The sequence below is a fragment of the Octopus bimaculoides genome, chromosome 5 (assembly GCF_046866305.1).
Source record: "Octopus bimaculoides isolate indiv1 chromosome 5, ASM4686630v1, whole genome shotgun sequence".
In the NCBI taxonomy this organism is placed as follows: domain Eukaryota; kingdom Metazoa; phylum Mollusca; class Cephalopoda; order Octopoda; family Octopodidae; genus Octopus; species Octopus bimaculoides.
Genome location: NC_142932.1, coordinates 19,476,508 through 19,489,125, shown reverse-complemented (window position 1 = coordinate 19,489,125; position 12,618 = coordinate 19,476,508). Strand labels below are relative to the sequence as shown.

Sequence of the window (12,618 nt, the reverse complement as noted above, 5' to 3'; positions counted from 1 at the left end):
GCCAGTGTTGTTTTTTTCCTTCTTATTTTGGGTCTCTGTGATTTTATTTTTGGGCAATTAATTTCTGATACAGTAATTATCCGAGTTGGAAAATATTATGGTGGTCGAGTTGATTGACGTAAAACTACAAGTTAATGCTCCATCACAGCTATTGTACAATAAATTAGAGCAGTAAAAATTAAAAAAATAGCATATATCGGACATCGACTTATATCATTGACTAATAAGAAATAAATCCTATTATTTTTTAAAATAATAAAAATGTAATTGATCATAACATCCTTTTTACTCACCTTTAGAGCCAAATTAAGAATATCATGTCGCACTTCCTCTGTTCTGTCTTCTTTGAGAAGTTGTTGCAAGGTGAGGTAAACGTAAGTCTTTTCGGTAATTTCAGAAAATGACTGAATACTAGTCAAACTGGAATTTTGCGAAAAATCATCAGCGTATGTGATAAAGTCATCTCCATATAATTCTAGTTCTAATATTTCGTTATCAGCCCCGTAGCTGTTTGTCATTGTTACACTCACATTTATAGTTGGTTGGTATTCTTGCGGCAAAACACCAGAAACAACTAATTCTGAGCCTTGGAAGTAGTTGCTAAATGATGTAGAACTAGTATTAACAACACCATCTAAGTAAACAAATGTAATATCCTTTAATAAAATGTTAGATATTTCTTTATAAAGATTTTCAATTTGAAGTTTACTGTCAGAGTCTACGTAGATCTTTCTATTGAAGCCTCCGTTTTCTGTGGCAAGCTCACGAAGAAATTTACTGTCACAATTATCTCCGAAACAAAGTGCAAATAATGAAATATCTTGGTTGGCTTCTCTCACGTTTTTCTTGATTTGTTCGTGGTTAGTGACTCCTTCTGTTGGCTCTCCGTCAGTGAGAAATATGATCATACTTTTCTCTGTAGGGGATAAGGTTGGCTTGTATTTGTCTATACTTTGAAGGAGAGCAGCGTTAATATTTGTACCTGAAACAACAGTAAATTTACATACTCAGAAAAAATAACAGGATATTTGTACACATAAAGAATTAGCATCAGTGATACAAACTTTACAGGAAAGCAGAGCAAACGTATATTTAAAAGTTAAATGAAAACAAATTATTTCAAAATGGAAAGAAGATGCGTTAAATGATAAAATGATAAAATATAAAACTTTCTTAAAATGCCTATGCAACATGTTTGTTCAAATAAGATGATGAAAATTTCATGATGATTGTAGCTCAGTAGTACATAGTAATAAAAGCTTTAAAATAAGGACATGAAGAACCGCTGTCAAATAGTGAACTTAAATTTTAACATAGAATATTAAGATTGTAGGATAAAAAATGCTATGCTAAAGAGGAAATCTAATAGTTTAGGACTATAAGTTGATGAAAGCTACTGCTATAGCAATGATAATTTTCGTCTAAATAGAACGAAATTGCATCACAGCTTCAAAGGAAAACAACACTGCATAACGTAGTGTTGGCACTTCAACGTGTGCCATCACTCACACTAATATACTATGCATAATACATATGAGGAAAATAAAGAAGAATTGAGCTAACCGAACAACTTTGTTTTTATCATTTGGATGAGGAACATAAAATAATAATTTAGAGAGTAAACAAAAATAAGCATGTAACAAAAGCTTTAGCCATAATTTGAAGGACTATATATTCATGAACTCACGATATTAGAATTAAAATTAACCTTAAATCTTCCTTAATATAATCTAATAAAATTTAATAATAGATTGTAATGCAATATACGTTCTGGAAATAGGTTCAGACTGTCATAAATTAAATTCGATACAGATATAAGAAATTTTTTTTACTTACTTCCACTGGCTTCAAGTTTCTTAGTGTAATTTTTGCCTAATATTTTGTTAAGATTGTTTGCTATCAAAAATTCGTCATTCATCCACGAGACATCACTGCTGAATTTTCCGATGAGAAATTTATCAAGTTCTGGATCGAGTTGATCAAGGATACTTTCCATAGCTTGTCTCAGTTGTTCAATTTTACGTCCATACATTGATCCACTGACATCAAGCATAAATATGATGTACTTTGGAAGAGTTGGCATGGAATCAGAAGTGAAGAAGTGCACAAAGTAGCCATCAACTGCCTGCGAAATTTGGACAAGAAATAAAATATTAATGAATATTTCATATAATTGTTTACTGAAAAGTATTCCAACTAATATTTAGTATGAGATATTACAAGTATACATGACAATATTTAGAGTCATACTATACAGCATACTAAACATGGCTTCTGGCTATGTTCAAAACCTTCGCTGCCTTCTGAGACTAGTAATAATTCGTTGTATATGTTATAATGCTCGAAGTTGTCTCAAGTTCTATAAATCTGTATATGGTTAGCTCTCTGCTTAATTTTCAAGATTTTGCTTATTTGATTAGAATTGTAGCTGGTTAAACAAATGACCATGCCCACATTTCTGTGATCATCACTTTAGACGTTACCACCGATATTTCTACTACTGTCTCTTGGGGTTTAACTACCCAACAAACTGAACAAAAGATCGATGACTACAGTTCTGATCCAGTAATTTAATTCTCCTTTCAATGTCCTAATCAGCATGTATTACAAAGTGACCAGTCACAATAACACAGGTATGGTTCCGGGCCCATTTCCACTGCGCGGTACTTTAGGTAAGTGTCTTCTATTTTAGTCGCGAGCCGACCAAAGACGTGTGTGAATTTGGTAGTCGGAAACTGAAAGAAACCCGTCATATGTATATATATATATATAATAATAATAATATTAGGGATAAAATCCAAAATTACAGGTAAAAACTCAATTAAAATCAATTTATAAAAAATCAAAATTAAATTGAGCTTTATAGATAAAATATATATAAAATATATAATTTTAGGGAAAATAACCAAGTTTCAAGAACTCATCGATGAAAATCCACTATCACATATAGAAAAATTAACAATTAAAAGCACAAATAAATATCATAAGATATCTTTATCTAATGATATTTACTTTGTTTTATATTATACTCATTTATTGTGCTTTTAATTGTTAATTTTTCTATATGTGATAGTGGATTTTCATCGATGAATTCTTGAAACTTGATTATTTTCCCTAAAACTATATATATATATAATATTAGGGATAAAAATCCAAATTTACATGGAAAATTCAATTCAATTTAATTTATCAAAATTTAAATTAAATTAAATTTCACAATATATAATATATAAATATATAATTTAGAGAAAAAAAACACAACTATAGAATTCATCCATGAAAATCCACAGTCACATATAGAAAAATTTAAAAAGTAAATACACTAAAAAGACCTATAATAAAAACACAAAGTAATGAATATAAAAATAATAAAACGACTACACGTGTTTCATAACCACATTTTCAAATAGAAAATAAAATCAAATCAAATCGATTCACAACTAAAATGTTGCCTCCACAGATCATATGTGCCTTCACATGTGAATTTATCCTTCGCCCCACAGTAACAAAAATATAGTGTTATCCTCTAAAGACGATTTTTCGCACTAGACATTAGATAACGGAGCGACTATCTAATACATGAAATCTGCGCGCATGGATGGTATGGAAAAGAAACGGCGACTGCTATCTCATATTTGATGTGAGAAATGGTCATATCTTATTGATGCTGTTGAGATAAAATGCAGATAAATAGTCTTGGGAGACAACTAAATGAGCTATTAATCTAGAGTTATTTCCCTTACCCTTAAAAAAAAATGTTAAGACAGCTGTGATGCTGTATGTGTCTGGTGAGAACGAAAGCGTCACAGATAAAATTGAATATGAAATTGAATTTCTTGGAGAAACGCAAGCTTTAATTTCATACTTGCAGAAAATGAAGCTTAAGCTTAACTAGGGAAAAAATTATGTTAAAATATTTTCATCATCCAGACATCTACCTAATCTGCAGAAAGGAAATTTTTAGTGCTTGCCAACTTGAAAGAAGGTATATGAAAGAAGGTATATGTTATATTACGGGCTCCACTAGTATTATGATTACTAGGTTCTCCGTCTTCGGTTTTTCTCACAGTTGAGACTTTAATGTACATAACATAGTACATAACACATAACACAGTACATAACACATATAAGCATATGCAACCAAACAGGGTTAAAAGCTTCTGCTTCCACATACCATTAGTTTTTGTAGTAATTATTGATAATTACTTATATTAAAGATATATATATATATATATATATATATATATATATATATATATAGTTTTAGGGAAAATAACCAATTTTCAAGAACTCATCGATGAAAATCCACTATCACATATAGAAAAATTAATAATTAAAAGCACAATAAATATAATATAAAGTAAAGTAAATATCATAAGATAAATATAATAAAAAGATTACACGTGTTTCATAACCAATTTTCAAATAGAAAAGAAATTTAAATCGATTAAAATCAATTGAAATTATCTAAAATAAGTTCTATTCAAAAATATAGCTACTCGTCAGATCGTAAGTAGAACAATAATTAGATATATATCTCAACCAACAATAAGTACCAAATGAATTAATATGATATACTTATTATATAAAGATAGAAAAATTATTTAAAAAATATCATAATATCAAAATAATAACCATTCAATAATCATCCCTTCATCCATAATAATAACATGTATATTATATACAAAAAACATCTTACCTAAATTATCATTGTTTTAAATTATCATTGTTTTAAATACAAGTTGAACGAAGTTTAAGTTTAAAATAATAATGAAGATAAAATTAGTACATATTTAACCGGTGTAATAGTTAAAGCTATACTATTTAAAGCTAAAGACGTTTATTTAATTATGATTAAAGATCAATTGAATAATAGAAAAATACAAGATTATTTATTTCTACAAACGTAATAATAAAAAATATGAATGAAAAAATTATGAATGGAAAAAATTATGAATGAAAAAATTAGGAAAGAAAAAAAAACCCTCAGTTAAAAAATCCTTAACTTTTACTATAGGTAAGAGAATATCTTTACTATCTTCTAATATAGAGATTTTTGAAAAACATGCACCTTATTATAATAAAGCCCTGCAAGAAGCGGGATATACTAATAATATAAAATTTTTTAATAATCCGAATTATTTTTATAATAGTAGTAATAATAATTATAATAATAATGACCTTTTTAATAAACATAACTTTTATACTCATGATAATGTCTTCTTAGGTAATAATAAGAATAATAAGAACAATTGGTATTATAATAAATTACCTAAACATAAACTTAATTTTAATGGTAACAATTTTAAATATTTTAATTTTTTTAATGATAATAATAAATTTAATAATACGAATAATAAATTCAATAATATCTATAATAAGAACAAACTCTGGTTAATTATTCCATACGGTGTACAAGTTAAAACTAACATTATTAATGAAGTTTTTAAAGTTATTGATTTATTCCTTAAAGATAATAAAAAATATCATTATATTTTTTCTAAAAATAATTTTGGTGTAGGTTATTCCACTACTAATAATGTTGCTAATATTATCTCTTCTTTTAATAAATTTAAGTTAAATAATTACTACAAATTTAAATTTAATAATTATTCTAATATTAATTTTAATAGTAATAATGTTGACCAGAATATAATTAATTGTACATGTTTAGATAAAACTAAATGTAATTTTAATAATAAATGTAATTTGAAAGATGTAGTGTATAAATGTATAGTGAAATTATTGAATGAAAATAAACATTATGGTTATAATTTAAATAAGATTTATATAGGTTCGACTTCTAATAAAATTAATTTAAGAGTAGCTCAACATATGCACTCATTTAAGAATAGAAATTTAATTAATTCTACTGGCCTCAGTAAATATATTTGGGAACTTAAAGCTAAAAATATTAAATATATTTTAAAATGGGAGATAGTTTGTAAAGCTAAATCCTATCATATAGGTAATAACTTTTGTAATTTATGTAATAATGAATTTAAAGAGATATTATTTCATAAGGATAATAATTTACTTAATTCTTTTGATGAACGAAAAATAAAATGTAGACATAAACTACTTTATTTATATAAAAACTTTAGCTAATAATTTTTATTTATTTTGTTTATATGGGTATGTGTATATGCATGTACATGTATATATTGAGGGTGTGTGTTTTAGTCTATATGCATTAGTATGTATGTATATTTTTAGGTGTATGTATATATGTTTACGTATGTATTTATATAGGTTTAAGTATATATATATGTGTTTTTTTTTTTTTTTTTTTTTTTTTTTTTAAATATATGTTTGTGTATATTGAGTGTATATTTGTATTTACATGTATGTATAAAGATATATACTTGTGAGTATAGATGTATATTTATATATATATTGTGCGTGTGAGTGAGTGCGTGAGTGTAGTTTTGTTTTAGAATTTTCCTTATTTATATATTTATTTGAGTGAATTTTTATTTGTGTGTATATTTTGTATATTTTTTATATATATAGTTATGAGTATTTTTGTGTATATGTATATGTCTATTTGTGTATGTAATTATGTAAATGTGTATATATATGTATATATATGGGTATAAGTATATATGTGAGTGTGTGGAATTTGTCTATATAAATTAGTAGGTGTATATATTTATGGGTGTATATATATATATATATATTTATGTATGTGTGTATATATATATGTATATATATGTATATATGTATATGTATATATGTATATGTATATGCATGTTTTTTCTGTATATATATGTGTATTTTTATGTGTATGTATATATGTCTGTATATGTGTATCTATATAATATGTATATTTGAGAGCATGTGAGGATGAGTGTGTATTTATATATATTATGCTTTATTTTTATATGTGTGTATGAGTGTATTTGTTTTTATATGTATATTTTGGTAGGTACATGTGTGTATGTGTAGATATATATTTATGTATATATATATATTTATGGTAGTATGTATGTTTTGGTCTATATGTGTTATATGTATTTATATATATGCGTGTATTTATGTATATATGTGTATGTATGTTTTTATTTATGTATATGCTTTTATTAGTGTTTATGTGTATATATGTGTGTATGTTGTGTGTATATACGTATATTATTTTGTATATTTGTATGTATATTTGTATATGCATGTAAGTGTATATATATATGTGTGTATGTATGTATATGTGTATGTATGTATGTATGTATATATGTATGTATGTGTGTATATGTGTATATGTATATATATATATATATATATGTATATGTGTATGTATGTATGTATATATGTATGTATGTATTAGGATGTGTGTTGGGGTATCTATTTAATTATTCTAGTAGCTATATTTTGTTTTTATTGGTAGGTTAATTTTTTTTTTAGTAAGTTTAAGGTTTTATATTACAATGACACGACGATTTTGATAATACTAAATCAATAGTAGTATTTTAGTTTATTTCATAATATTATTTAATTTACGACTATTAATATTTTTATTTATTTATTATATATTAGAATTTAATATTTATTAATATGTTTTATAAGATAACTATAGTTTTTTGTTCTTTTTATGTTGTTAGTTATATAAATTTTAAATTTTTCATTCATTTATTTAAGTATTATTATTTCATTCATGCTTTCGTATTCTATTCTCTATTTTAACGTTCTTTTTTAACGCGCGAACTCTTGCTTAAAACGCTATAGCTATTAGATAACGTCTTAGTTTTTCAGTTTGAATTACGGAAAAATTTGGATAAGTACTGTTTTCACTTTGCTAAAGATTTTCTACTATTTGAAAATAATATGTATTCTTGTTTTTATACTATTCATTTGGTTCTTTATAGATTATTTTAATAGATAACTTATTTAACACTATATTATTTAGGAGTTATAGTTTCATTTCAACATAATATTAGAACTTCGATTGGAATAGTGTTGATATATTTTCGATTATTTTTGATTAATATTATTTGATTAATTATTAATCTTTATAGTTTATAATATCGTTAAAGTTTTTTTTAAATCAAAACTTTGTATATATATATAAAGTTTAACCTTTTATTCTTAATAATTTTTTCTTTCCTAATTTTTTCATTCATAATTTTTTCCATTCATAATTTTTTCATTCATATTTTTTATTATTACGTTTGTAGAAATAAATAATCTTGTATTTTTCTATTATTCAATTGATCTTTAATCATAATTAAATAAACGTCTTTAGCTTTAAATAGTATAGCTTTAACTATTACACCGGTTAAATATGTACTAATTTTATCTTCATTATTATTTTAAACTTAAACTTCGTTCAACTTGTATTTAAAACAATGATAATTTAAAACAATGATAATTTAGGTAAGATGTTTTTTGTATATAATATACATGTTATTATTATGGATGAAGGGATGATTATTGAATGGTTATTATTTTGATATTATGATATTTTTTAAATAATTTTTCTATCTTTATATAATAAGTATATCATATTAATTCATTTGGTACTTATTGTTGGTTGAGATATATATCTAATTATTGTTCTACTTACGATCTGACGAGTAGCTATATTTTTGAATAGAACTTATTTTAGATAATTTCAATTGATTTTAATCGATTTAAATTTCTTTTCTATTTGAAAATTGGTTATGAAACACGTGTAATCTTTTTATTATATTTATCTTATGATATTTACTTTACTTTATATTATACTCATTTATTGTGCTTTTAATTATTAATTTTTCTATATGTGATAGTGGATTTTCATCGATGAGTTCTTGAAAATTGGTTATTTTCCCTAAAACTATATATATTTTATATATACTTTATCTATAAGGCTCAATTTAATTTTTTATAAATTGATTTTAATTGAGTTTTTTACCTGTAATTTTGGATTTTGTCCCTAATAATATTATTATATATATATATATATATATATACATATATATGTATGTTTGTGTGTGTGTGTAGATTTTCTGTAGGTAAAATCTGGTAGTATGTGGGTTCTATTTGTGTTTACTTCATACGTATAGGCCGTATATTTGCCTAAACGTTGATTGACAAAGCAATTTTGGATGGAGTTGGGTGGAGTTTGACATGATATATATTTTGTTAATCCGTTGTATTATTGACAGGCATATGCACAACGAATTGACGTGCCTAGATGTTCTCTCCATAACGATTGATATATATATATATATATATATATATTGTTGTACTTGGGGATGGTCATATTGCCAGTTTAGCCAATAAAAACACACGCACTGTATATTTGGTGTTAATTTTTTTTTTTTTTCAGCTTTATATTACATTAATCTTAATCTTAATCTTATTTCGGCCAGAGTTCTTTCGTCACACTTCTGTGACCTCATCAGTGGTCCTTTGTTTCCTTCTTTTTTATGTGTGTCTCACCTTGCTAACTATCAGCCATTTTGTATTTTGTATTCCTATTGTATGTGTCTACGCATGCGTGTCCTTCAATGTGTCTGTGTCTTTTGTAAGTGCATGTGTGTATGGGGAGTGTCTGTATCACCTATATTCTCTGTTAATACGTGTTCGTTTGTATTAGTTTTTATTTATTTATATGTTCATGTGTGTGTGTGTGTGTGTTTTTTATTTTTTTATTTTTTTTAATGTGTTTAATTAAATTTTGTTAACGTATGTAGTATTTAATTCCATTTGTTTATCTATGTATTGTATTATACTTTGTTCCTATTATTGGTTTATGGGTAACATGTTGTCACATGCTGTGGTTTGTTAGTGGCGTATGTTAGTGTTCCATTCTAGTTTCCTATTCAGGCTAGGTTTCCCTTCTATTATGTGTGTAGCTTCAGTAATTTGTCTAAGTGCTGCATCACTGCTATGTGTAGATAAGATTTTAATTTCTATGTTGTTGATTGAGCCTCTATGTTCTTGCTCAGCGTGCTGGTACAGAACTGATGAGTTCTTCCCTTCCTTAAGTTCCCTCCAATGTTCGTTTGCCCGCTCCCCTATACTCCTTGCTGTTTCGCCTACATATGTCGTTGTCTTATTTCTGCATCGTCCCTCTGTACATCTTATACTATAGACCACATTTCTGGTTTTGCAGTTCGTTTGTGGGCTAAATCTACATACGATACAGTTCCTATCAGTGCAGGGGGTTCTACTGAAAGGGTATGTTCTACTGATAAGGGATTTAATAGGGTTGCCTGGCCTTTCAACAACCTTAATTCTTAGCTTAAGTTTGTCTAGTGCCCTTCTAAAGCGGTACGCCAATTCGCCTCTAGGGGTGGTGTCGACGAACATGACGCTTTGGTACTTGTGGCTATTGTACCATGAGCTTGCCTTCCCTATTTTCTTCTTAGTTCTTTCTATGGTGTTCCATGATTTGCTCCTATAGAGTGGGCAAATCCCATTCCTATCGTTGCGTTTGATTGTTTCAAACTTCTTCATAGCTCCTTTGTAAACCCTGATCCTTTCTTTATGGCTGTAACCCGAGAACTGCATGCGGTGGACGAAATGTTGTATATGTCTCTTTAATTCTGTAGGGTCGCACATGCAGGAGACATTTCGCATTACTCTGACGAGGTCTGCCATCAATATGTTGAATTTGGCATTGTCCGCAATAGCCGAGTTCCGGTGGGTCAGGTACTTGGAGGCCATAGGTTTTGTATAGTGTGAATGGAGGATTCTGGTTTTATTGTTCTTAGTTTCTAGCCAGAGTTCAGTATCTAATACAGGTAATCTATGGTTAGGGTGTTTAGTAGGGTAGTCTATCGTAACTCTAATACTCTGGTGGATGGAGTTAGCTATTTGCTGGATGCTCTCCATAGTCTTAGTTTCTATTTCTATTTCAGGGGTACTCTCTTGTGGGGGTGTCTTTACCACTAAGTTGATATCATCGACATATCGAGAGTACACATTCACGAGTATGGAGTTCTGTGTCAGGCGTTCCTTAAGCCTTCTGTCCCACCATACCATGAAAAGATTGGCCACATCACCGGCGATACTAACCCCGATGGCTGCCCCCTCTTCCTGGGCGTATAATTTGTTGTTAAATTTAAAGGTGTGGCCTTTTAGGGTGACCTTTATACTAGCTCCTAGTGCATGTGCGATCATTTTCTTTACCTGGTGGATATTAGTGGGGGTCCGTATGGCTCTGGTCCATCCACTCCATCTCTCTATAGGGGTCTTCCTAGCCATAGAGGTAATTGTGGGTGGTCTACCTCTTAGACGTCTACTAGGGCAGAAATCTCTAAGGTCGTATCTATCTAGATATGCATCGTCATATGTCAATCTAAGTAGGAGGCCCAGTTCTTCTGTGTTGACTTTTTGGAACTCTACTTCGCTCTCGTTGATCATTTCCACGCACTTTTCCACTGCAAAATCCACGTCGATAGATGGGTATAGTGATACCACATCCATGCTACCCACTATACACCCTGTCAGGTTGCAAGTGTTGTTGCAGTCGTTGATCCTGCTGAGGAGATCTTCCGTGCTGTCACAGACATCAGGTGACATCTGGATTATGGGGCGTATGATCATTGAGAGGAAGTAGGAGATCCTGTAGTTACTAGCGACATTCGCTCCACAGACTGGTCTTGTTGGTGGTCCCACTACAGGATTAGTTGTTACTTTGTGGTCCTTACGGAGCCCATACAGCGTCGGGATATCATTGTTCCGGGCTTGGAAGTTGTTGGCTGTGCGCTTCTGGGGTCTAAGGACAATTGTCCACATCATCATGTGGGCATTGAGGACTTTTTCTCCTTCCTCATGCGCCTGTAAGGTTGTTACCTTCGTATTGGCGATGTGAGGTTGCATTGCCTGGATATAGTTCGGCAGGCTGTCTATTGACATTCTGCCGGACTTATCTGTGGGAAGGCATACCACTTCTCCCTTTTTCGTGCGCTGCATGAGCTTGTGTAGGCCACTTGCGGGTATATTCCCAAGTTATATATATATATATATATATATATATATATATATATATATATATATATATATATATATATATATATATATATATATATATTATAATATTATTAGGGACAAAATCCAAAATTACAGGTAAAAAACTCAATTAAAATCAATTTATAAAAATTAAAATTAAATTGAGCCTTATAGATAAAGTATATATAAAATATATAGTTTTAGGGAAAATAACCAATTTTCAAGAACTCATCGATGAAAATCCACTATCACATATAGAAAAATTAATAATTAAAAGCACAATAAATGAGTATAATATAAAGTAAAGTAATATCATAAGATAAATATAATAAAACGATTACACGTGTTTCATAACCAATTTTCAAATAGAAAAGAAATTTAAATCGATTAAAATCAATTAAAATCAATTTAAATTATCGAAAATAAGTTCTATTCAAAAATATAGCTACTCGTCAGATCGTAAGTAGAACAATAATTAGATATATATCTCAACCAACAATAAGTACCAAATGAATTAATATGAAATACTTATTATATAAAGATAGAAAAATTATTTAAAAAATATCATAATATCAAAATAATAACCATTCAATAATCATCCCTTCATGCATTATAATAACATGTATATTATATACAAAAAACATCTTACATAAACTATCATTGTTTTAAATTATCATTGTTTTA

At 28.2% G+C, this 12,618-nt stretch overlaps 1 protein-coding gene across 2 annotated transcripts in view; it reads right to left on the bottom strand.

The window, feature by feature from the left end:
- Positions 1–12,618, bottom strand: part of LOC106883121 (inter alpha-trypsin inhibitor, heavy chain 4-like) — a 55,924-nt gene that overhangs the window by 28,642 nt on the left and 14,664 nt on the right. For both annotated transcript variants that reach the window (XM_089352031.1, XM_089352030.1), the window contains exons 6-7: positions 1,837–2,125; positions 294–982 (exon numbers count right to left, since the gene is read on the bottom strand). In XM_089352031.1, the coding sequence (XP_089208157.1) occupies positions 294–982; positions 1,837–2,125 (978 nt within the window). The remainder of the gene's footprint in view (positions 1–293; positions 983–1,836; positions 2,126–12,618) is intronic.